Source organism: Stegodyphus dumicola, chromosome 6 (assembly GCF_044657685.1).
Source record: "Stegodyphus dumicola isolate Sdum_Otavi_A_Nest chromosome 6, ASM4465768v1".
In the NCBI taxonomy this organism is placed as follows: Eukaryota; Metazoa; Arthropoda; class Arachnida; order Araneae; family Eresidae; genus Stegodyphus; species Stegodyphus dumicola.
This window is the reverse complement of record NC_140773.1, coordinates 144,768,283-144,795,364: the sequence shown is the minus strand read 5'-3', so window position 1 is coordinate 144,795,364 and position 27,082 is coordinate 144,768,283. Positions and strand designations below refer to the sequence as shown.

Sequence of the window (27,082 nt, the reverse complement as noted above, 5' to 3'; positions counted from 1 at the left end):
TTGCCTTCCGCATCGCTCCACGACCTAAAATAAGCACCGTTAGAAACGAAGACACCGCAATCCAAAATGTGCCACGACGCTCAATCCAGCCAAGTAGTAACTAGTAGTAACTGCGTGTTTTGTCACAGTTATTTATTGACACGCGACAGATTGAACAACCAAAATACCGCTATAAATCCCAACTAATGAGAGCGCCATGCTCGGTGCTTCATCTGTGAGTTTGTATTAATGCAAATATTTATGGTTGGCGCTTTTGCAGAGCTCTTGTTATTTAATGACGCCTTGTGTTGTTTATTCGGTACCGACTCTTCTGCACGGTATGTCCATTACTTGTCAGCAGACGATCAGAAATAGGGCGGGGCCGTTATTTATAGAGAGAGCGTTAAGTTGGTAGGAAAACATTGCGTGTGAAGGGTGTTGGAGAGGTTCGAAGGAGGTTGTTCGGAAGGATATCGATTCGTCTGTTATGTTATTCGGATGCATCTTGAGGTGAGAAGTGCGTAAACACTATTATGGAAGAGAAAATATCGAATATTTCAAGGGTTGTTAAACTTGATATTTTGGGTAGAGGTTTGGATGAATCTTTTAAATGTTTTTGCTTCCGAATCCTTAAAGATTATTGCAGTTCTAGGAAGGCCCCGACTGTCTAACGAATGGAATAAGCAAACGCCCGAAACTCGCTACGGCATAAATTGCATGGGAATGAGGATGGCAGAAATATGCAGCGAATATAAAAAGGAGAGAATAAATCCGACTTTTCTAATTAATTGGAAAAAAAAAACTAAAAGGTTTCATATTTTATTTTAACAGTCGCTCAAAAGGGTTTGTTAATATTTTTTACGCTCTCCCTGACCTCGCAGTCTACTAGTCTGCTGTTACACTCACTCACACTAAGGCAATTTTTTTTTTTTTTTTTGTCTTTTTGGCTTTATTATTAAGCATAATTTTCTTTGCACGTCATATACAATTCAACAGCAAAAATACAAAAATTTTAAATTCAGAATTCCCGATGCAGCGTTAAGTGTTGCCATACATTTTTCTATTTTGAATTGGCCTTTTCTCAGTTCATCATTTTTGTTCGGTTTTTTTACTAAGGTCGCTTTACAAAACTTTTTTTGTCTTTTTATTATTAACGTTCTGTGCGCTTATTTTATTTATTAAATATCCCGTTTTGGGCGCTTACGCCGCATATAATTCGATTCAACAACAAAAATCACAAAATAATTAAAAACAGCATATCTTTATAATTTCAGATAAACAGTGTCGGTAGTTGGAGATAAAAATGTTTCATTCCGTGCAGTGTTGCTACTGCTTGATTTGAGACGGTTAATTTTGTTAATCAAAAATTCGTTAAAATTTTACAAAATATGAAATAGTAATAAAATTAACTCAAAAGTATCCATGTTCGAATGGAGGGCTACGTTATTTAAAATCTGATAGCTCTAGGTTCCTTTGTTTTTTCACAATGCGAGAAACATACATGCGCATTCTTCATTATTTAATTTATTTAAGTATAACACAGGGCGATAATATTTGGTTTCAGCAATCTGAAAAACGATATGCCGGTTTTATTGATTCAACGCAAAGTGCCGTTTCAAAACTAATATCCCATTCGGGACCAACATCCCTTTTGCGCTAACAGCTAGGCAACTTATGCTTTAAACTCATTCATCTCACAATGTCTTGAAACTAACACGAAAGCAGTTTACAGAATGCAAATCATCAAATTAGCTCATTAATAATTAAGCTTATTTCAACATTCTAAGGATTGTGTCACTGTAATCTTAAAATTTACGTTTTTAAATATATAAAATTAGCATCTTATCTGATTTCTAAAAACTTAGGATTCTGTTTTAAACCGGTTTAGAAATCATCGCCATCCTCACCTTCAAAACCAAGAATAATTAAATGAAACATTTCGCTGTTTTTCAATATTTTCAAATACTGAGTTAGTATTTTTGAATGGTAAAAAATCATTTAAACTTTGTGAATAAGCATGCCAGACGAGCATAAATGAAACCAAACTTTTTTTTTTTTTTTTTTCGACTCCAAGCATTAAATTAAGATGTTTAGAATTTTTTTTTTTTAATTTGCATTTTTAGAAGAAAATGAAAAGTTTTTGTTATACTTATTATTAACCACTATTATTATTATTAGGCAAAGGGCGTTAGCCTAGAACGGCTATTAATTTTGTTTCGGCATTTTGCGTCGAAAGCTTTAAAAGTGTGAATGAATCACTTTTCAAATTGCTGCCACCAAATATTATCACCCTGTATTATATTTAAAGTTAAATAATGAAGAATCTGCATAAGTGTATGTATTTTTCTCGTAGTGTGATAAAACAACGGTACTTGAGCTATCCAATTTTGAATAACGTAATTCTCCACCGAATATGGGCAACTGGAAGCCCTAATTTGGAATTTATTTTATTATCTGTTTTATATTTTGTAAAACTTTAACGAATTTTTGATTTGCTAACTCAACGATTTCAAAGCGAGCAATGGCAACTCTGTACGGGGGGGGGACATTTTTATCTCCAGCGCACGAGACTGTGTATCGGATAGATATGCTCTTTTTAAATTAGTTTACGATATTGCTGTCGAATTGAAATTTATGGTTTAAGTGCGAAGAAAGTGATATTTAATAAATAAAGGAAAGACACAAAACGTTAAAAAAATCGTCCCTTTGGGTGTAATATAAAATTTGAAAGCATTCAGATTTTTTTAAATATTTATTATTATTTATTTAAAATGTGGAATTAGTTAATTAAGTTAAAAATCAATAAACTGTTGTGTCTGCTTTTGCTTTACAAAAATTTCTGTGTGTAATGATCACATAATATAAAGAAATCCTTTTCTTTATAAAAATATTAGTAAAAAGCTATAATTATCTAGATTAAACAAAAGATTTATACAGCAGCTAGCCAAAAGTTATGAACTTTATTTCTTTAGTTGTTGTTTTTTTCCTTTAATTTATATATTCATTGTATATACTAATTCAGAACTTGTTAACTTAATGTGAATGATTAAAATAAGTATTCAAAACTTTAAACTGAAACTATCCCTTTCTCTTTGCAATATTGTCAGGCAATATTGTAAATGAAATGCAAGAAAAAATGCGTATAATTTAATATTCCGTACAAGGAAGTCATGTGGTGTACACATCAGATTTTTTTTTAATTGTAATTCTTTTAAACGGCTGGCCGCACGAGTAACAAGTTTCCATGAAATGTTGAAATATGCAGCAGTATAAAATAAATAGAATATAGAAAATAGAAATATGCAGCAAATATAAATAAATATAAATATGCAGCGAATATAAAATAATGAAAGCAAACAGAAGCGAAAGTACACAGCAAAATATAAAAAGTTTGACAACCCCTAATAAACGTACGGGAATTCTATAGATATGCAGTCTTTAAATATTTTGGGATTTTACTGTTGAATTTTATGTGGCGTAACTGCGAAGGAAGCGATACTTAATAACAAAGCTAAAAAGACAAAAACATTGTGTTAGCAGGATTGAGTCCAGGTGCAGTTTGGTAACCTGCAATGCTTTGCGAGGCATAAGGAATCTTAACAAATTCTCTTGTAGAATGTTAAAATCTGAATCTTTTCAGATTTTCTTTCTTTTATTATTATTTATTTATTTTTATTTACATTAAATTGGTTAACTTTCATTACTATTTTGAAAGCATTTTGCGATTTTTGAAGCATTCGGTTAATGTGTTGAAAACTGCCGTAGGCAAATGTGATCACAAATGAAGCGGCGCTCTGTCATATTCTCAGCAAAGTTTCCACGGAGTTTAAATTTTAGTAAGTGTAATAAAGGCTAGTGTAATAAAGGCTGGTCAATTTTCCTCCCTGTCCTTGGCTAAACGATCTCCAGTAATTTCCTTCCGCGTCAAAATTTATAGCTCCAATCACTGTCATATTTCAATCATAATTTGAAGTCATTTATCTCGCAGCTGTCGCATCCTTCATTTCTCTGAAATTTCAGCAAATCGCGAAGGACGCGTTTCGTCACCAGCGAGTTCAGCTTATCTTTCAGTAAATTTATGTGACTTTTAGGTTTCAAAATTTTCGGAATAGTTTTCCTGTAGTTACAGTTTTTTAGATTGGCGTATCACATGGCTAATTTTAAATGAATTTTCTCTAAAAATAAGATTAATCTTCGTATAAATTGTCATATAAATTAATTATTGTAATAGTTTTTAGCCCAAAATTCACGTTACTCCCGAATGGAATATGAATGTCCCGAATGGGATATCTCGAAATGGAATTTTGCGTTGAAAAGCTTAAATGCGTTGTATCACTTTTCAGATTGTTCCCACCAAATATTATCGTCCTGTATATTATATTTAAAGAAAGTAAATAATGCAGATCTGCCTGAATGTGTGATTATTTCTTACATTGCGAAAAAAAAAAGAAGAATACATAGAATTTAAAATTAAATTTTGAATAACATTTCTGGAAATTGTTTGACTGATGCTGTACCCCTATCTTCATATTCGGAGTACAATCCTCATTCACTGGAAAACAACATTCAAACGTAAAATTTAAAATTAGGCAAAAAAAAAGCAACCTAAATTTAGCGTAGAACATTTCAATGGATTTTTCTTTTCTTTTCTTTTTTTAAAGGGCAACGGGAAAAAATATTGTGCAGAATTTATTTTTTTCGCTTCGTGAAAGGAATTTGTGTTCCATCATGCTCAAAAAAGATAAAATTATTCAAAATCTAAGCCAGGCGAAAACTGCTTATTTGGCTAATTTTAAGTGGTTGATTAAAACCGAAAGCAAACTGTTTGGCGACATAGTTCCCTACTGGGTGACATTGTTCTGATTCTTGAGAAGTTTTGTAATCTATTTAAACTTATTTAGTGATTTTATATCTTATTTGCCTACTTTGCTCCGATTAAAAAAATTATTCGATAATAGTTTATCCGGATGTGTTAATTTAATTTTGTCACATTCTATGAGCTATCCCTTATGAAAACGTTTTATTGGGAGGGGGGAATTCTGTAAAAACATTCAGTGTTAAAAAACATATTTAGTATCCTTTAGAAGTATGACCCAGTTTTTACGCAAAATTCTGTAAAATTTTAGATATATTTTCTAGAGCTATATATAAAGTTTGGAGATATTTGTGCTGAGATTCCATAAAAATCTATCCAGTTTGTGGAAATCCCACGTACATGATCTTATGAATGTATACCTAATAAGGATTATACTAATTCTAATTTGTTGCTCCTGTAGAAAAGGGATCTAATCATCCTTAAAATCGATAGAATTATTCAAAACCGAAATCAAACTAAGGTTTTTTTAAAATTATTTATTTATTTTATTTATAAATTTATTTATTTGCGTAATTTTAAATAGTGGACTGAAATCGAACTCAAGCTGTTTGGCGACATAATCCTTACTTGGCAAAAGTTTTCTGACACTTGGCAATTTTATTACCTAATTTGACATTATTTGGTAACTTTAGTTTAGTTAAAAAAAATTGCTGTATTTTATTTTCATCATGTTAACCGAAATGTTGATCACAATAAGCGATGTATTTTCCATTTTCGTGTAGAAAAATGAGCGAAACTTCGGGATTCGATTATAATATTAACGGCGTTCATATTAAGCAGCGTCAACTGTATGCCGAATAATGAAATATTTTGCGCTTTTAAGAACATGCATTGCACTGACAGGTGATGCCACAGAGAAACAGTATGTAAGTCGGTACTTTGTATTCAATAAATTAAATTTGGTTCATTAAAATCTGTTCATATTTTAACACCTTGTACAGGCAATCTGTCAAGAATTTCTTTTTATAGTAATCAGTGAAGAAGGCTATGCTATTTCTTATTTTTCAAGTGCGCTTGTACCGATACGTACCGATGAAAACGTTAAGAAGGGAAACGAATTGAATTTATGTGATGTGTGTTTTGATTCATTCAACTGGCTATGTATTTGAAATAACTTTCAAGTTTATATTCCGTTCTAATTTGTTAATATTTTTCTTCCAGTTTGTAGCTTCGTTGTGCACAAAAGATGCCACGAGTTCGTCACTTTCAGTTGTCCAGGGGCCGACAAAGGGGTCGATTCAGACGTAAGTACCCTGTTGGTAGTTTTATAAATTTTTCTTGTCATACAAGTGTAAAAATTTATTCTGAAAGCATTCAGAAGCTAAACGTTTTGGCAAAATAATCTCCCCTGATCATAATTGGCCAATGTATGGCTAACTGAGTCATAATTGACTAGCTGGATCATGTGGCTGAGTCTTGGCCAATGCATAGCTAGCTGAATCATAATTGGCCGCTGTATGGCTAGCTGAGTCACAATTGGCTAGCCGAGTGATAATTGGTCGCTAAGTCATAATAGGCTAGCTGTATCATAATTGGCCACTGACTGGCTAGCTGGTTTATAATTGAATGGCTAAGTTATAATTGGCTAGCTGAATAATAATTGGTCACTATATGGCTAGCTGAGTAAGTGACACTTACATGGGATATTTGTAAGTTTTTTTTTTCCTTCAGAATTTTATTCCTTGTATGATTAGTAAATTATTATCTTAATAACATTTCATCTAAATATTATTATTTTTAACATTTGGGCATGTTAAATTATTGTCCAGAAAGCAACTGTAACAAAATTACGTATTTCCTCGCATATTTTTTTACCCTAGCTTTGCAGCACCAGGTTCCGAAAGTTAAAAAATATCCGCATAATTTGCCCGTTTCTCATCGGGTTCATTTTTTCCTAATTTTAAATGGGTTCGTCCACATAAGGATTCTTTTTGTCTAACTAAGACAAACCCTCGCAAACTACCTGCAAAACTCATGCCAAACTTTCGTCTGCTAACTTTTGAATATATAATGCAAAAACCGACCTGATACAAAAACCGACCGATCACGAATTGATATTTCTTCTACAATTTTATTGACTCGGCTGCACATTCTCCTTCTCAAATTATTTATGACTGAATTGAGGCCTACGTAGTAGCAGACACAGCAATAACAATGGGCGCGATTCGAGTTACAGGAAAGTAGGTTTTATAAGATACTGCTATATTAATATTATTATAGTCTTGTTCGAATATAGGTTTATTTTAAAGAAATAATATTGTGATAGTTACAGTAGTTTATTCGTCACTATGTAGAGACGTTAGCATTTTTGATGCTGAGAGACGTGAAATGCCCTTGCCGGAACTCGAACCACTGACTTCTGGAATATGCGCCAAATGTGCTGATCACTACACCGCGAAGGTATGGTAAGAAGGCGGGAGAAATACCTTATATACTCCCCCTTTAAAGGACGACTGGGGTTTAGGTAACCCAGTCGCCAAATCATTCATTCACCACCTTTTAGTTCGGGCGCCACTATAGAGACATTAGGCATTTTTTTAAGTAGGAGCGATGAAAAATGAGCAATGCCCTTGCCGGAACTCGAACTATTGGTCTCTCAAATGCGCGTCGAGTGTGTTGACCACAGCACCACGAAGGCATGCTAAGAAGGAAGGAGAAATACCTCATAACTACTTGTTACTCCATTTGTTTGTTATGTTCTTATTGTAATCGCGTTTTTTAGAATATAAATAATTCGCATAGTTTTTTTCTCTGTGTGTTGTCGTTGTTCCTTTACAATGCTCCTCTTTGCAAATGTTTTTATGCCGGCGATTTTGATTCTAGCGCCGCTTGCTTATGGTTTTTCAATGAGTTGATCGATTTGCGCGGAAAAAAAAGGTGGGTGTTGCCATTCGAAAATTTCAAAAAATGTTTCGCTGTAACCGTAACCTTAAGAGCTCTGTTTTTTTTTTTTTTTTTTTTTTTTTTTTTAATCATCATAATTTCGAGCGCATACCTTCAAATAATAATATCTGAAATTTCATTTCGATTGGATAAGTCGCTAGGGGTTCATATACCGGGGAAATTCTTTTATGACCAATAAATCTGATGTAACGTTTTATGTGTAAAACATTTCTTTTGCGTACTTACTTGTATTATTTGTAACAGCAATGAGCGCTCATTTAATGGGGTTCAAATTGTTTGATTCCCTTCCTTCAATTTTCGAAATCAAATATACATGTTTATATTGGTATGTATTCAAAGCGTTTAAGGTATCTCATGAATTATTTTGAATTACAGGATGTAAGGACGAGGCATCAGTTTATGATCCACACGTATACAAGTCCCGCATTTTGCGACCATTGTGGTTCTCTTCTCTATGGCATCATTCACCAAGGACTCAAATGTAAAGGTAAGTGCTATATCAAGCAATTGCAAAATTTTCTGTCACGTTAAAGTTCAGCAATTCCAGTAAAACTTTTATAGCGGATACCTTTAATAGACGACGACTTCTGGAATAGACTAATATTTTTAGAATATAAATAAACATCGGTATTAAGTATAATTTCTCTGTGGCGACCACCTCCATATTGACTCGAAATCGGCTTAGGGAAGAATTTAATAATAAATGTATGTATAGCCATGAATACACAGCAATGTTATTTTTTACTTCCTTTTACGAAGTAAAGGAAGTATCATAATCGCGAAAAATTTCCGTTATCAGATTTCAAAAGAAACATCCATTTTGACTATTTTTGTGACATTTGTACGTACAGACGAATTAAAGGGCCCTTTTTTCAAAACGGATAGACAAATGGATTTTCTTCGTAACTTCTGTACGTATTTAGCTTGCGTAACTCAAAAACTTTAAAACATTGAAATTTTGTATTTAAAGTAGTCACATGTGACTACTGTAAATTGTACCTGCTATTGAACTCAGAATTGATCAAAAAACGCCCACGATTGTTGAATATCAAGAAAGTGTTGTTTCATCATGATAACGCTAGATCGCATATGGCTCGAACAACGCAACAAAAAATTAGTGAATTTAATTGCGAGATTTTGTCACATCTTGCCTACTCCTCAGATATTGCTCCAAGTGATTTTCACTTATTTTGTGCCTAAAAAAATATTTTACTGGGAAAAAAATTAAATTATAAACAGGATGTACACAATGAACTTTCAAGTCTTTTTGTATCAAAACCAGAGTCTTTCTCCAGCAATGACATAAAAATGATGCCTGTAAGATGGCGAGACATTGTAGATAATGGAAGAAAATATATAATTGATTAAAATGCTAAATTTTTTTTTCTATAATATTTAAAAATTTACCAATAAATGCGCACGAATTTATGGACTGACCCAATACATAAAGTTTTGTTAACTGGTGTATGTAGCATTAAATTTCTACTCCTTTTGAGCTTTTGAATGTTAAAGTTTCCTTCTTGCTCTTTAGCCAAAAAAAAAAAAAAAAAAAAAGGTTAATTAACCACAAAATATGAAATATAGAGGTAAAAGTAACTTACTTGTGGGTGAAAATCATTATGCGAAGATGCATTTGCAACTATTAAAGACTGAAAAATACGTATGCGATGTTATCGTTATGCGATGATTTTTAGGTGCTTTATTTTCCACCACGATATTTTCGATGAAGATGTTTTTATAACGCTTTGAACCGCTTTATTTTCGAAGACCCTATTTTATACCATGATGTTTTAGACCTATGATGATTTTTCCTTGGTTTCTTTTCTCTCACGTTGTTTTCGTAAAATGATGCTTTCTCCTTGCGTTGTGTCCCCCGCGATATTTTGGTGGAAGAAAAATCAGCTTGAATACTATTTATTTAAATTCCGGTGAGGAAACGGAAAGGAGAAGTTACAGTAAAGATCCATATCATAAAAAACTGATTAATTAGAAAGAAAAATCCAAACGATTTCAGATTTTATATTACGCGTAACATAAATAACAATATATGACAATTTGTATAATAGATACAACAATTTATATACAACAATCTATAAAAATTTGAAAATTGATACAGCCGTTTATAGTGATTCGACGCAAAACGCCATTTTGAGACTAATAGCTCTTCTGGGCTGACGCCTCGTTGAGCCAATAATAGTCCCTTATAAAGTATCTAAGGTTATACTTAGTCTGATATTGGAATTTTAGTCCTGTAACCTAACTAGACAGGTTATCTCTATGTGTTTATTGTAGTTATCTATATGTCTGAAATAGCATGACAAACCCTGAGAGAAATTTAAACAACCTCATATTAAACTGAACTTTTAACATAAAGGGCACAGCTTGTGCTCTAGCAACAATCGCGACTTGAGATGATCCAAATAAATAAACATAGTCAAGTAACTTTAAACTTTGATCAGTAGTCCAAGACTATACTGTAAAGCACTGAGCTACAAGCTGCCTCAAGTAATTTAATCCCACGTAAGCTCAAAATATTGCTGCAAAAACAGCCAATATTTAGCTAGAGATGGCAGAATTCTAACAACGCTACGTGAGTTTCAGAAACTGTCTCTCTCCCTGAATATGCAAAAGCCCTCAGCTTAAATACACTCCAAACTAATTTGCATTCTGGTTGGAAAAGCGGAAAGAAGTAGTGAATGTAAAGATCGAAATCATAATAACTGGTTAGTTTAACATAAAAGCCTTAAAATTACAGTCAACCCTCTAAACGTGAATCTCAAGAGACCGAAAAATAAGATACATTTCCGCAAAAAAATAAAAGGAAGAATGACCTTGTTTGTTTACAGTAGCTGTACGTAAGTCGCGTGATCTCTGAGGCTCAAGCATTGTGTTTTACGTTAGTTATACGTAAATCACGTAATATCTGAAACCATCGAAATGTGTCTCATTAAGAGTTCGTGCTAAAAAAATCGTGTTAACCGGGGCTAAAATTTTATTTTTTTGAATACATTTTTCTATTTATTAACCAGTTACAGTATATAGTTATATAAATACTGCAATGCATTATGTGGGCCGTCGCAAAATACACTACAGTACTACATTCATTGCTATACTGTTACTTGAAAAAATGCATTCACAAACCCTTTTCTAATGAACATTCCTGTGTATTGTGCTGTAGCGGTCAGGAACGAAAATGCCTGGTGACTTCACGACCAACTGTATAGCTTCCGTAAAACTAACGGTCAATATAAATGTTGCAGTAAAACATTCCGCATGTTCTGGTGTATGATTTCCTGGGGGCTGGGCAGAATGATATTTTCCTCCTCACTTTCTTCTGATGACATTTCTTGCATCTCAGACACAACTGCTTGTATATCACATTCCACTGAACCACACTTGGTAACACTTTGTGACTAACCCCAAACTTATTAAAACTAACACTGGCGTTCGCAACGCCTTGTAGACTATTCCATTCGTCAGGTGAAGAGGTATCGTTGTCATCATCTACCTCGTCAAAACGATTAGCTTCTTTATGTCCCCAGGCTCTGCTAAAACCGATTTTTATGTGGTGTAATGGCACAGATTTCCAAGCTGCGGCAATAGCTTTTATTATCCCCAAAAAGACGTTAGTATCGAATGAGATATTAGTCTCGAAACGGCATTTTGCGTTGAAGCACTATAAACTGCGTTTGACTTTCAAATTGCTGGCGAGCAGTGGCGGCAACACTGTACGGAATAAAACATTTTTATCTTCAGCGCACGAGAATATATATCGGAAATTCTGAAAATATCCTGTTTTTAACTATTTTGTGATTTTGTTGTTGAATCGAAGTTTATGTGGCGTAAGCGCCAAGAACGTGATATTTAATAAATAAAGTAAATACACAAAACGTAATAATAAAAAGACAAAAAGTTTTGTAAAGACATCTTAGTAAGAAAATTGAATATTGATATGATAAACTGATATAAGCCTCAAAAGAAAAAAGAAAGAAACAGAAAAATATATGCCAACACTTAACGCTGCATCGGGAATTCTAAACGTACACTGACTGATATGCTGCTGTTAAAATCTTTGTGTAAAGGGGTCGTTTTAGATAGGGTCATAGAAGAGTCCAGTATAGTGTAACAAATATTTATTTACAGGTTTAAGTTACACACGGACATTACATTTAACTTTAAGAAAAATTACAGAGCAACAGGCTGGTACAACCTATCTAGTGGGAGCCTTGGCTTTTACTGAAGTACTTCTCTGGCTACTTACCAGAGGGCAGCCTTGTTGTCACAGTTAGTCCAACAGTTTATGCTAAAAGAAAAAATCTCGCCATGTATTATCCAGACTTTTGCGATGTTGCGAAAATAACTGTCGAAACTTTTCAGCACTCAATTGAAAACGCTTTAAGAGAATTTGTTTAATGTTGTCATAATCTTGTGCATCACGAGCAATCAATTTTGCAACGTCATTAGGTAACAAACCAAAGAGATACACTACCCATTTCCCTTGAGGTATGTTCAAAATTGTAAGTTGCCTTTCAAATAGGGTGAGAAAAAGGCTCATTACATCACTTTGTGGATTAAAGTGAGGAATTAAAGTTTGTAATTGTAACTTAGGAATATCCGTGTCAGTGAGTTTCAAAGCAGGTACGGAATCATGACTAGCACCTGAACTAGCTACTTGTATTTTCAGTTTCTCAAGCTCGTGCTTGCGTTCTTCTCTCTCTTTCCTTTCGTTATATTCGCGTTCCTCACGGTGTTTTCTTTCGTTAAATTCACGTTTCTCTATTTCTTTTCGTTCCGCAATAATGCTAAAATATAGATCTTTAGTGAACTCTTCATTATATCCCTTACTCATTAAAATGGCATCCTTAATATCAACTATTGTCATTTGTTCCGTAACATTCACCCCAAGTTCTTTTGGTAGAACATACATATCTTGTTTACGTCCTTTAGCAAAAAACGACATGATGACGTGTTTCACTTAAAATAAATTCTTCGATGAAAAAAACACTTTATTTTATTAAATATTATTTATTATTTAAAAACATTATTTAAACATTTTTTATTATATTATTTAAAAACACTTATATTTAAACACTTTATTGTGGCACTAACTAGAAAGTTGTAATGAGGTCACCTTACCCAGAATAGATTTGTAGTAATTTTAACATAGAACAGCACTATACTAAAGTTAGTTATATCAAAAGTAACACAGTGTCAAAATAATATGTAAAAAACACTCTCTTGCTTAAAAGAAAACGTTTTACAGGGTTAGAAATAGCACAGTTTAAATAACATCAATAAAATCCTTTTCTGTTAATTATTTCTATTCTCAAAGGACAAAATAAAACATTCATGAATAGCAATACACTTATGAAACCAAAAGAACTGCGCACATCTGAAACGTATATCAATCAGTATAAAAAATAACAGTTTGGCAGAAAGAATCTTACCCTTTGTTAAATCATCAAATATAAACAATTTTCAGCAATGTAAGCGGAAATGGAAGAAAAAAAATATCAATAAATAAAACCGTTATGGAGGCACAAGGGTAATAAACATGTCACTGGTTCCTCAAGTTAAGCTCAAATAGAAACTACGTTTATAAGATTTATACATTCAGCATGTTATAAAGATTTCTAATACAGAATTTTACTCGCTTTGAATATATTTACCTTTTTATGTTTTACCAATTTACCATTTCGAAACAACATTGAATATTATGATTATGCATTTCTCGAGGAGTCATTATGTGTAAACAAAATGAAAGAATTTCTTAATCACTTCAAAATGATACATTATTCATGAAAGATACACATATATACTCTGAGAACACATTAAAGTATTTTTACCTTTTCATATTTAAGTATTTTCACATTTTCAACATTAAGGGACATTTTAGAACCTTAGTGTTTAAATGCAAAACAAATCATACCATTAACGACAACTATTTGTTGCTGATAGGCCATCGGAGTGGCACACAAAAAAAAAAACTCATACCTGACGGGCGAGGTATCTCCTTTCCTAAAGTCTTAGGAGTTATATCCAGCGGGTGTGGCTGCAAGTACTGTTTCTGAAAAAGAAAATGAGCAAAAGCCAAGGAAAATTCTTAAAGCTAAACATTAACGTTGGGCGTCACTTTGTAAAGGGGTCGTTTTAGATAGGGTCATAGAAGAGTCCGGTATAGTGTAACAAATATTTATTAACAGGTTTAAGTTACATAGGGACATTACATTTAACTTTAAGAAAAATTACAGAGCAACAGGCCGGTACAACCTATCTAGTGGGAGCCTTGGCTTTTACTGAAGTACTTCTCTGGCTACTCACCAGAGGGCAGCCTTGTTGTCACAGTTAGTCCAACAGTTTATGTTAAAGGATCGGTTACATTTGTAATTTTACTGTTGAACTGTATACAGCGTAAGTGCGAAGAAAATAATGCTTTAGCTAAAAATAGAATAAAGGATTAGTAGAAATGTAATGTAACAGCAGACTGGGAGTTCAGCGAGAACGTAGAAAGCCTTAAAAAACCTTTTTGGGTGACCGTTAAAAGTGTGAAACCTTTCAGATTTTTTAAAAGTTGTCTAGGGTATCGTTCTTTAAGCTAAAAACAAACAAATGCCTTTTCTTTTATTGTAAAAGATAAAGAAGAACAGATAAATGTTCTGAATTTATTTCTTAAGTATTGAACTACACATATAAATTGCTTATGGAAAAACAATGTCTTTCTTGTATATTTTGGTCAATATGCTACTTTCTGAGCTCATAATGTATAACGGTTTTCACTGCGAACATACCCACCTTGCGCAGAAATCAACATACAGGTATTTCGAGAAATGACTTATCTATTTGATTAATTAACGCTGCATCATTTAAATAAAATTTATGTTTGCAATCATAATATACAATCCTTACATTATCCATACATTAATACATTAATATCAATCATAATATACAATCCTTAATCTATACATTAATAGACGCATTTGATGTTTTAATAAAATTTAGCTTAGGAACAAGGAAAAAAGTACTATTTTTTTCTTTACATGTTCAAAACGAATAAAGTAACGTCTTTAAATATTAGAAAATAATAAAATGTATTGGGGGAATGGGAAAGTAATGTATTTTTCGACAAATTAAACAAATAATTTTATTATATGTTCTCATTTTGTGTCATTGATGTAATCACTATCATTATCAATCTTTCTTTCTTTCTTTTTCTTTTCTTTTTTTTAAACACCTTAAATATGTAAATTTCCGATTCCGGGTCTGTAGTGTATTGATCAAAAATTTGGAAATTCTATTCTTGATTTTTGCCACGTTTCAAAATTTTTTACACTCAAAGAAATGTTGCAGCGACCTGAAAAAATGACAATCAGAGGGTGAGATGTCAGGTGATACCCTCCATCCCAATTGATATTATCCCGAATCTGTCTTGTAGAGTGCGGTCTTGCATTTTCGTGCTTAGAATGACACCTTTTCGGTTAACAAGAGCCGGATAATTTCAATCATCTGCCTGGATACTTGATCCAGTAGTTGACTTTAAAGATTTACAGTATGATTTTATCTTGCCCTAGCACGGGAAAATTGACTGAATTCCGAGTATTCCGTGCAAAAGCTACAAACAGAAGAATGTAAGCCTTGCTTTGGGATATCTCATGGGTTTTGACTTTGAGAGATCCACTGTCCTTTGCGTTTGATATTGTCATAAAGAACTCATTTGCCCTTTCCAGTCACCGTACGAATGAGAAATACTTTTATGTTATATCATTGCAACAACTAATTACAAGTAATTGAAGGATTAACTTTAATTTTCGTCTGAGAGTAAGTGAAACCTGAACACTTCTGTTACATTTACCAATCTGCTTAGGTTTGTTTAGCTTATCTGATAACTCTTCGATCGCTTGACAAGAATTTACTTCCTCGTTGGCTCGAAGAAACTCGGCTTTTAACTACTTCCTTCAAAATAGAAAATTTGCGTTCGTTACCTATTCTGGCACTAGCAATTAGGGGAATGAAGGCTTATAGGAAATTTTAAAATAAAACTGTAAATTATTAGTTAAAAAATATAAATCCCTACATGTTAATCACAAATTAATGCACGATTTTATAAAATATGAAATATATAATAATAGATAACGTCGTTTTATGAAAGTATTGAATATTTCTAATTAGACAGATCAAGAATTAAATGCATTTTTGTTATTTAAACCAGTCCGATTCAAAGGTAGGAAATGAATTATCGTAATTGCATCTGTCGCTTTTAAATAGCTCAGTTTGTTAACTCACAACAGACAGTTTCAATTTGAAAGGTAAGTATTGTACATTTTGCCGAGTGGCAACAGAAGCGAATGAAAAATGAAACGAGGCATTTATAGTAATTCGAGGAAAATTCCCATTTCCAAGCTAATAACACTTTAATAACACTAGTCAATATTATAGAACATGTCAATAGTTTAAATTAAACATTACGTTTCGATACGAATTCTTACACTTGAACTCAGTTCTCTACATATGGGTCTAAATTCCAAACAAAATAATTAGCTTCCGACTTTTTATGTGTGGAGGGTTAATCTCCTCATATTTAATTTCTGTTTTCGACAGTTTTATAAGACATTTCTTCTCTAAAGCAGACCGATGGAGATTGGGAAAAAACATACACCTTCGACTTAGGACACTATTTGAAGTTAAAATAGATAGTATGAAAGAAATGTTAAAAAAAGTATCTTTACCAATTTCTAGAAATTGGCATCTGGATTCCTCTGATCTCTTGTGTTTATGTGTGTGTGTGTTAAATTTTGATTCTTCTGATTTAGGCTTATTTATTTTTATAACTGCAAGTAATTTGTATTCTGTAGTTTCTGAAGATATATATTGAAAGCCTTCGCTTGATAGTGCTTTTTCATGACATTGGCTTTTGAGTTCGGATGTAATTTTTTGCATGTTGCAAATATATTTTAATACCCAAATCCTTATAAAATAAGGTTACTGTGGTATAAATATCGGATATTTAGCTATTTCCTAAATCCAAAACATTCTCTGAATCACGTTTTCGTTTACTCACTTTTCAAAATATTATTTAAAAAACAAATTCTGATTCCATTCGGTGCAAATAAAATGTCGCTTCGTTATCTAATATTAAGTGATATAATTGTCATCCTTCAGTGCTACGTACCGTATATTCCAGTGTATTATGCGCACTTTTAATACAAAAGAAAATGAGATCGCAATTTACGGGTGCGTATTATACGCAGGATATAAAAATGATATATTTAAAAATAAGGAAATGATGAGCGTACAAAAATTAGCTTTCAGTATGTACCCAAGTATCTTTTATTTAAAAGAAATGAAATAACTTATAAACATAAAAATTTTCTTTATCGGACGACATAAAAAGTTTGTCATATTCGTCTTCCTTTGTATTTTCAGGCACATCATCGAATACTGTTTCATCTTCACCATCACTGTTAGTCCATAAATAAATAATCATCTTCCGTTCCATCTAGATTTTTAGATGTACTGCAATTTTTAAATGACTTTTGAATTATGTCGCCCAGACGTTATGGTGGTTAGTTGAGCCTACTACGGTACCGAAGGGCCCGGGTTCGAATCCCGGCTAAGACATGGATGTTTGTAAATTTATAGTGTCGGTGCGGCATGGCGGCACTCTAAATATGCGGCGAGCAGAAAGTCCTCTCGTGTGGATTGGTGGGAGAGGAAAGGGGTAGACCCCCGGTCTTCCCCCGGGGTGCTCTCCCTCAAAATTGGGGGTGTAAAATAGAAGTCCAACCTCTCTTCGGAGTAGGCTCTGCCAACCATTGTTCCATGTAATATGGACAAGACAACAACAACAACATTATCCACTCGTACACTATTTCTTGACTGACATAACGCATTTGGTCTCCTTTTGTAATAGTTCTTTCACCTTCTAGCATCCAAGTATTCCAGTGTTGTTTTTAGTTTTCTTTGAATGGTTTACTGATACACACATTTAAAGTCTTAACTAATGGCGTTAATCCTCCTGGAATAAACGACAAGTCTATATTACACTGTTTCAACAATTTTAGTATTATCCGTTAGATGGGATTTGAGCATGTCCCAAGTTCAAACACCTTCTGGGTTCTTTAAGGCAACAGGACGCTTTTTCCAAACATTTCTTATCCACAATTTGACAGCCTTTTCGTCCATCCATTCTTTCTCGTGTACATAAATGAAAATAGAATTTGGGAAATAACATTTTGTCTCCGTCTTTCTTTTAAAAATAACCATGGGTCTTAATTTTTGTACCGTTCGCTGAGCGGAGAAGCTCTACGGTGAGGTGAGATTCTTCTTGACCTGTTGTTTTACGTAAACCGTTTCTTTTGCGACTTTCACATCAATCATACACATATTGTTCCCCTTATCGCTTGTCTGTTCAGTGTACCATTGTTCGTAGAGGACGCGCCTCCAGGTGACGGATAGGGAAACGCCTCCAGTGATTCCTACTGAGCGGTAGAAGGGAAATAAAATACCTCTTCTGGTCAACAGGTAGACGTCTAGCCTTTTGGGGAGCTCTGGCAATCCAGTAAACATCTTTGACTGTCCTGCCGTACTGGCCGTACTTAGTCCAGCAGTATACCACTAGGGTACCAGTGCAGAAAATCGAACAACCCTATCGAACAAATGTTCTCTTGAAATCTTTGCGGCAAAATAACTTAATTGCATTAGCGTTATGTGCAATTTTCAAGGCTTTTCGATTAGTTCTACATGAATGTGGCCAGGCAAGACAGGAATAACCTAACATAGGACGTAAAATGAATTCATAAATGTAAAACAAAACTCAGTTTTTTACAAAACTTTTTGTTTGTTTGTTTTTTTACCGTTAACGTTTTGTGGGCTTACTTTATTTATTAAATATTACTTTTTTCGTGTTAACGCCATATCAAATTCGATTCAACAGCAAAATCACAAAATATTTAAAAACAGCATATCTTTAGAATTTCCGATAGACAGTGTCGCGCGCTGGAGATAAATTTTTTTTTCCTTACAGTATTGCCACTGCTCGCTTTGAAATTGTTGAGTTTTTTAAGCCAAAAATTCGTTAAAGTCTTATAAAATATGAAATAGACAATAAAACAAATTCGAAATTCAAAATTCGGGCTTCCAGGTGCCCACGTTCGGGTGGAGGACTGCGTTATTCAAAACTGTGTGTCACTAAGTACCGTTGTTTTTTCGTGTTCAAGAAACATGCATACGTTCATGCCCATTCTTCATTATTTAATTTCTTTAAATATAATACAAGGCGATAATATTTGGTGGCAACCATTTGAAAAGTGCTATAACGCTTTTAGTAATTCAACTCAAAATGCTTTTTCGAGACTAATATCCCATTGAGCTCTAACGTCCCTTCTGAGCTTTAAAATTTTTTTGGCTGATTAAACTAATTAAGTTCGGTAAACGACTGCCAAATGTCAGAGATTCTGACATTGGATAGTTGCTTCTGCGTTTGGGTAGCTTAAAAAATGGCAGGGAATGCCGCTCTTCTATCCTGTTAGATTCACTTAAAGTACGATAACTTGGTATGGATCGTAGTGAGAACAGTAACAGCGAATTAGCAAGCAGTGGAATTTAATCAATGAATATTATGTATTTCATTTATTTCATTGTTTGACCTGCCTGTAAGGCCGTCGTCACCTCATGTTCACTGTCTAGGGCTCATTTAAAGTAAAAAATATGAAATTAAGTGCATAATATACTGTTTTAAATTGCAGTTTTTTAAAAATGATCTATCGAGGAAAGGTGTTGCCTCTCCACCAACAAGACCACCTGACAAACAATAAGGGCTCATAGAACAACGTCTCAAACGCAGCATCGCATCTTGCGACGGCCCCATCCGCATGATGCTGTACAAAAGACCGCTTTGGCTTATGGTTAAAAATATTTGCTCACCCCCCTGAATGTTCACAATGTGTCACAAGAACGTTTGAATGGGGAAATTTCAGAATTATAGTATTTTCTTTCATCAATCGTGTATTCAGAGCACGTGGAGCATAATGTGTAAGTTGTACAAGTTAAAAACTGAATAAATCATTAAGCTCTTCTGATTATTTTTTGTGTCATATTTTGGTTCCATTTTTCATTCAATCACGGCCTTTTTACCCCTTAAGTCTTTCCGAATGTCAAATCATTTGTTTTATTCACAATTTTTATAAACGATATTGATGTTTTTCTTCATAAAAGACTATTTATAAAACAAGGAATTAAAGAGTTTGAAGCCTTAGACCACGAACTATGTAAAATGAAATTTCAGCAACACACTCACTTACTTCTGTTTTCATTTTTATCTTATTCTTTGAGAATGATTGTAAAACTTTCCGTGACATTTCAAGCACTGGAAAGGAATTTCCTTCTGTAAAACAATAGTTTCGTGGCGTAAGTAATTTGTTATAATAATGACAAATGGGTGATATGATGAAACTATTTGTCACAAAATAATGACTTCCAGACCAATAAATAATAGTAATAATAAAACTGTTTATAATAGGACCGGAAACTGTATTTAAGATGATTACATCATGCATAAGTATGTTTTCGGAAACCAAATACTTTACTAACTTGTTTGGTTATTGGGTTTGTTGAAATTATTACGTAGTAGAAAACGTGATTGGTGATCAAAAGAAGCATATTTGATGTAAGTAAAACATAAATTTTAATGGGTGCTTTCCTTGAGCATTGTAAAACAGATGAACAGGCCATGACAACCTATGACATATCAGGAAAACCATAAGATGGATAACATGTGATTAACTTGACTGATGCAAACTGTTGCGTTATGTCAGTAGAAGCTGTTTGCAATTCATTTCGGTCTTCAGGTACCAGGCAGCAGGTACTTGGCTTCATAGTACGTGCTGTCCAGGATACTCCGGTAGATTTCTACTCACATTGTAGTCTTCGAAAGCTATATTTCATGTCAGGATTCCATGCATCAAACCGCCGTACCACGCTGGAGAGAATCACGCATCTGGCTATGTTGATAACAGGACAACACACACCCCGGATTGGCAGATCTGGAAGTAAGACAGTCTTCACACACTTATTGGCTTTTACCGCGGGATTATATAGCAGTTATCCTCTTTGGGAATGCGTAACCACAAAGGGGAATGCAAATTTAGTAACACGCAGAGCTAAAAAACTATTAAATTCATTAGTTAAAATTCGCCACCTAACAGATTCATGAATTTTCAATGTTTGTCCTTGCGAATATTCTTTCTTAAGTTATCGGCGGGCATTTCTTCTGTAGACATGCACTTAATGTCAATTTTCTTGTTGACCTACAACTGTTTTATGTAATGAAAACGAGTACCAATGCGCTCTGTAAATTTGCTGAGAGTTTTCTTAATGTGTATCATAGAAGATTCGCTTTTAGTTAGAATTATTAGACTATCAACATATATAGCGATTATGATAAAGCCATCTATTCCTTTCTGAATATAAATACAGTTATCTCACGTTAACTTTTAGAATTTGAGTTTTCACAAAATATTATCTAATTTTAGAATCCACATTCATCCTGCTTGCTTACGTCCGTGGATTGGCTTTTTGAGCATGCAAACTTTACCAGTTGTTTCGAAGTTGTTCTGTTTGGGACATGAAAATCTCTTCATTAATTTTTCCGTTCAGATAAGCTGTTTAAAAATATATTTACGTAGCTTCATCTCATATTCTGCACTAAAGTGATCAGTGTGCTTATATAGCTGCAGCCAATTACGGATAGAAACGTTCCCACACATTCTGTTCCATACTTTTTCGAGCATCGTTTAACGACGAGTCTGGCCTTGTACTGATCGACTGAGCCGTCTGCGGTTTTTCTATTATCTTGCAAATTGTTGTTTTCGTTTTGCATAACTGCTGTCCATTTATTTGCATCTAATCTGGATAAAGCTTCTTCTACAGTTTCGGAATTTGCAAATCCGAAATTATCCGAAACCAAAATCAAAATTACCCGAAAAATCAAAATTGAAATCAAAATTACCCGAAGGATTGTGACCGGGCATAGCCACAAACCTTCTGGTAATTTTGATTTGAACGGCAGACATCTAGCCATTTCAACTAGGGTACGATACTTACCAGCGATTTGGCGTCGATGAGTGTCATAAGTATTTTGCGCCACCTAAAGATGTGACATTCATGGGACCACAAATGTTGGTGTGTTATGGTCCGTGTGCTTCGTTCGGGAATAACCTTAATTGTTTGAATATTGTAGGGTTTAGCTTTTACGTTTTGGAATATTTAGACAATGCGACATCTTTTTAGAACGCATTGACAAGATTTAAATGACCAGACATTCCATGTCACAATGTCAGTTTGTTTGTTTGGGATATTTACATTACACTTTGCAGCATCTGAAACTTCGATTATGTCTTGTTTATTTATAATCTATAAGCCATTTTGCATCATTGCATGTAAAATTAAGCGCTTATTTTTATATTTAACCCACGCATGGTTAGTTCTAACGCAAACTGTACATTTACGTTATGTTACTAAGTCAACTGAAAATAAGTTCATTTTTTACATTGGGAACATATGGTACACTCTGCGCAAAAAACATTAGACACTCCTATATCTCTCGTTCTACTGTACAGAGTCACGAAATTTAATTTGCGTTATGTCTTGGAAGCGCGACTTAGGATATATATTAGGTATATATATATATAGCATTGTTCTGGCATAGGTATTTTGACACAAAATGGGACCTTTTTTCTGAAATGACATGCGGATTCTATTTCATATCTCGATTCTACGACTCAAATTTTGCCAAAGTGCCAAGTTTTGTAAAATACACACGAGTAGTTTATACAAAATTCTCTCTCGAGATTTTAGCTCCTCAGTGTTAATTGAGTTTGGTATATATTTATCATTCTTTCTTTCACAATTTGAAATTTAGTGTCCATACAAATAAAATTCGCATATATTTTCTTTTTTATTTCTTTAATTTTACTTTTTAGAAATTGTTATACATTTTTCGTAAACGTTATTTAATTATAAAATTTTTATCGTTACCTTAAAGAAGATGTATGTTTTGGTTTACTTGCAAAAGTTTAGAATTTTTTTATTAAAATTTTCCCCTAATATACAAGAGAGTTTATATATTGGCGCGTTTTGAAATTTGGCAGATTTGTTATAAGCAAAAATTGTGCCAAATGTGGCTTACGCACTTTGTTCAAAATTGTTCGAAAGAATGATGGATGCACCCTTTTTCGTTTGCGTACAATGAAAGGAAGGGAAAATAGGTTACCATAAATGAAGAGTTTTTGCCAAGTTAATTATTCTTGGCGCAAACTGAAAAAGAATTGCGCCAAGATAATTTTTTTTTTCAATTTCACGGTAAGTTTCTCACTACATTTAAAAAATTTAATATTTAGCCATAATTTGAGTCATAGACTCGAAATATAAAAACAAAATCCCCATGTCATGCCAGAAAATGTCCGATTTTGCATCAAAATATCTATGTTAGAACAATTCTATGTATAGGTCTGATATATATTCTAGGTCGCGCTTTCGAGACATAAAAAACGGAAATTGAATTTCGGCAGGCGGCCGAGTAGAATGGGAGATATACAACTGTCCTTATTTCGTGAAAAGTGTATATCATTAAGCATTATGTGTTGTAAAATCGAATTAACCCTAGCATAAGTTTCAGCTTTCGTTTTCTTTTGACTTCTAGAATTTCATTATTTTTTAACTGAATTTCACATTCGGTTTCAGTTATTGATGTGGATTTACTTCTTTCATTTCTCATGTGTGCTGTTACTCCTGTATGAAGGTAGCAGTTATGTGTTCCTGATTCTCGCCTTGTATTAACAATGCTGAAAGAACAACGTTGGTTAGAGGATTCTTTATTAGATTTTTTGCTTTAAATGTTTTTACATTCTGAATCTTTATGCCCTTTTCTTTTGCAGTTATAGCACCTAAAGGTTTTCGCATTCTTAGACTTCTCTTTCGCATAGCCATGGTATTTGGTCACTTTCGAGTAGCTAAAGCATCTTGCATTTGGCTATTTTCCTGCGCTTTAAACTGGCAATTTTTAGATTCTTCTAGTAACTTAACTTTTAGCATGTTTAATTCAGGGCTGTCTGTCACGAGACTCAGTCGTGATTTTAAAACTTTGGAATTCTTTTGTAAAGCTACGTAGTAGCAGAATAGTTAAGAATTCCTTTGAAATCTCAATCCTATTTCTGTACGTTTATCTTCAATTTTGAAGAAAGAAATTAAGTAATCCTGCATGTTTTTCATTCGCATTCATCGTTTTCTAGATACGTCCCTTTATAAGGCTTACTTTGGTAATAGGGCCTTTCGACTGATGAATTTCGTTCAGTTTCATCGTTGCTGTGTACAAAGTTTGATACTTTTTACTGTGCATTACCTGAGATGACTTCATGCTCAGAGAAATATTTTCTGAAGACTTTTGATCATTTACTCCCCATTTATCAAGTTTGGCTTGGTTAGTTTTGAATGTTTCTGGTTTGATTAACTTTCGATTTCCCAAAGTTGTGACTGAATAAAAACCATTTTCTCTCGGAAACGCCATATTTTAAACTTATTGTTATCCAGTTTATTTTTAGTTTTAATTTGCTGGGTCATCACTTTTATTTGAAAAATGCAGTTCCAGCAAAGCCAAAGAAAAGAATAATTTTGCTTATCTAATTTCCCACCAAAGAGCACAGATGTTTGACTTTCTTTCTAGACCTACATCTCCAAGGGACTTCTTGAGCACCAGAAAAACTGAGCTTCATACCGTGCTGTTTAATTTTTGGTGTTCTTGAGAGTAATACATTGTAGGAAACGTGGTTGCCAACCAAAGGAGCATATTTGATGTAAGTAAAATATAAATTTTAATGGGTGATTTCCTAGAGCTTTCCAAACACATGAACAGGTTATATCAATCCATGACATGTGAGGAATTTGGCTGAAATTCTATGCGATTCTTTGTATAAATGCTGTCCGGGATATTGTACTACATTTGTACTCCCATTCTGGGCTTCGACAGCTATATTCCATGAGAGGATCGCATGCATAGCATCGCCGCACCAGGCTGGAGGAAATCACGGCTACTGACCACGTAGATGACCAGGACGAAACACATCCTGGATAGGGATATAGGGAGGACACACAGTTTTGACACATTTCTTGGCTTCTACCGCGGGTTTACACATACAGAGACTGTTCGCTATTTTTTAGAAGCTTCTGCTTTGCTATAAAAAATACTATCTGCTTGGAATTTTTTTAAACTTCAACTACATATTTTTGAAAGTTTAAACTATCGCCTTATACTTGACAGTTTTGTTTTCATACAAAACGCATTACTTTAAAGAAGCAATGGATGGGAGGCTATGTTTGTGCTCTTTCGGAAGAAATATATTCTTATCTAGTTATTAAAAATGTCCACGAAAGCCGTGGTTTTTCGATTTCTAAAGCAACATTAGGTAATATTGTCAACAAGAAAGCAAAAAACGACGAACTTTGGCTTCAAAAATTGAAAAGAGGAAACATTTTTCCACATACCTATCGAATTAAAAAACGGAATGTTTCAAATGTTGCAAATTTACAATTTTTCATGTTAAAAGAAAATCCGCTTAGTCAAAAGACAGTTTCAAAATCCGTAAAATGCATAAAAAATCCTTTAATTAAAGACCTTGTCTCTTAAGACTGGCAACAGCTATCAGAATTGGTCAGTTTGCGTGATTGATAAGGTTTTTGTAACGTAAAGTAACGTAATATGACTAAAAAAGGAAAAGTATAAAATGCATAACGTTTCTAAGACTGAAAAATAAACCATTTTTAAATAAATTACGAATATTTAATAAATATAAAGTTTGTTAAAAAAGTGGCAAATAACGTTGATTTATTTTAAAATATACAAAAACTTCAAGCAACACATAACATTATTTGCTTAGAATAAAAAAATAATTAAATATTTATTTATAAAAATAAAAATATTCTGATTTATAAAAATAAAATATTTAGATACTTCTGCAACATCTATCATTTTTCACAATCTTTACTTCCAAAAAGCCGTTTTATGCAATACGTTCATATAAAAAAATATAATGTGGTGAATTTTATTACGAAGTTGAATATTGTTTCATACTATCGCTAATTTTCGTTAGGCGCCTGTAGGAAGGTTTTTCTGCTGTATAAGTATACTAGCAAAGAAAACATTCACACGAAGCAGTTTAAACTAAATATTGCGTAGTTTTCATGGAAATTTGAAATATAATTAATTTCATGCAAATTTGGTTGATTTCCTAGTTTAAAATTTTTAATTTAATTAAATATTTCTTCTTTAAATGTTAATTATTATTCAGTTTTATTTCATACTGTTGAACAGACGCCTATCAACATAGAATATGCGCCCTAATTTACGAGTATATTGTGATAAATTGATTTGATGTTATTTTCAGGGGGGAAATAAAGACTGATTTCTTTTCATATAGAGTATTTTATTGGTTCAAAAATCCGCAAAAATTTCAGAAATTTATAAAAAAACCAAACATTAAATATAAAGGAATGAAATTTGCACAAAGCTTAATGCAAGGAAAGAAGATTTCTAGTGGGGAACTTAATTCACATTTTAACTAATAGTTTAATCATTTTAACCACTGTAATATGTTGGTAATAATCATAAATATAGTAATACTGATATATGAAACATTTTAATTTCTCCAAGAATATGCTTTTGATTTTAAAAACGGTGTGTAGTATCAGCCAAGAGCGACTTTAATATGTGTTTAATTTTGCAGTTTTTTGCGTTTAGGAATCATTATTTTGTATTATTATTACGCATAAAACAATGGAATCTGGTTTTATTTTTTGATAGTTTCTTCCATGTTGAAATTTTGCGTCGTTTACAATTGTACCCATCTTAAAAAAAAAAATACCCGAGAGCTTTCAGATTCTATATTACGCCCAAAGGGGCATTTTTTTAACGTTTTATGTGTTACCTTTATTTATTAAATATCATGTTCTTCACACTTAAACCATAAAATTCAATTCAACATCAATATCATAAAATAATTTTAAAATATCATATCTTTAGAATTTCCAACACACCGTTGCGCGCTGGAGATATATTAATTGCCCCCCTTACAGTATTGCCGCTGCTTGTTTTAAAATCGTTCAGTTTGTTAATCAAAAGTTCGTTTAAAGTTTTTTAAAACATGAAAGAGGTAATAAAATAAATTCCAAATTCGGATTCCAAATGCCTATATTCGAGTGGAGGACTTCGTTATTAAAAATTTGATGTCTCTAGGTACCGTTGTTTTTTCACAATGCGAGAAATATACATACATTTAT

The 27,082-nt window shown here is 33.2% G+C and overlaps 1 protein-coding gene across 3 annotated transcripts in view; it reads left to right on the top strand.

Annotated features, from left to right (window-relative positions):
- LOC118201536 (protein kinase C, brain isozyme-like) overlaps positions 1 to 27,082 on the top strand; it is a 435,934-nt gene that overhangs the window by 200,716 nt on the left and 208,136 nt on the right. For all 3 annotated transcript variants that reach the window (XM_085818956.1, XM_085818955.1, XM_085818957.1), the window contains exons 3-4: positions 6,017 to 6,099; positions 8,135 to 8,246. In XM_085818956.1, coding sequence (XP_085675082.1) covers positions 6,017 to 6,099; positions 8,135 to 8,246 — 195 coding nt within the window. The remainder of the gene's footprint in view (positions 1 to 6,016; positions 6,100 to 8,134; positions 8,247 to 27,082) is intronic.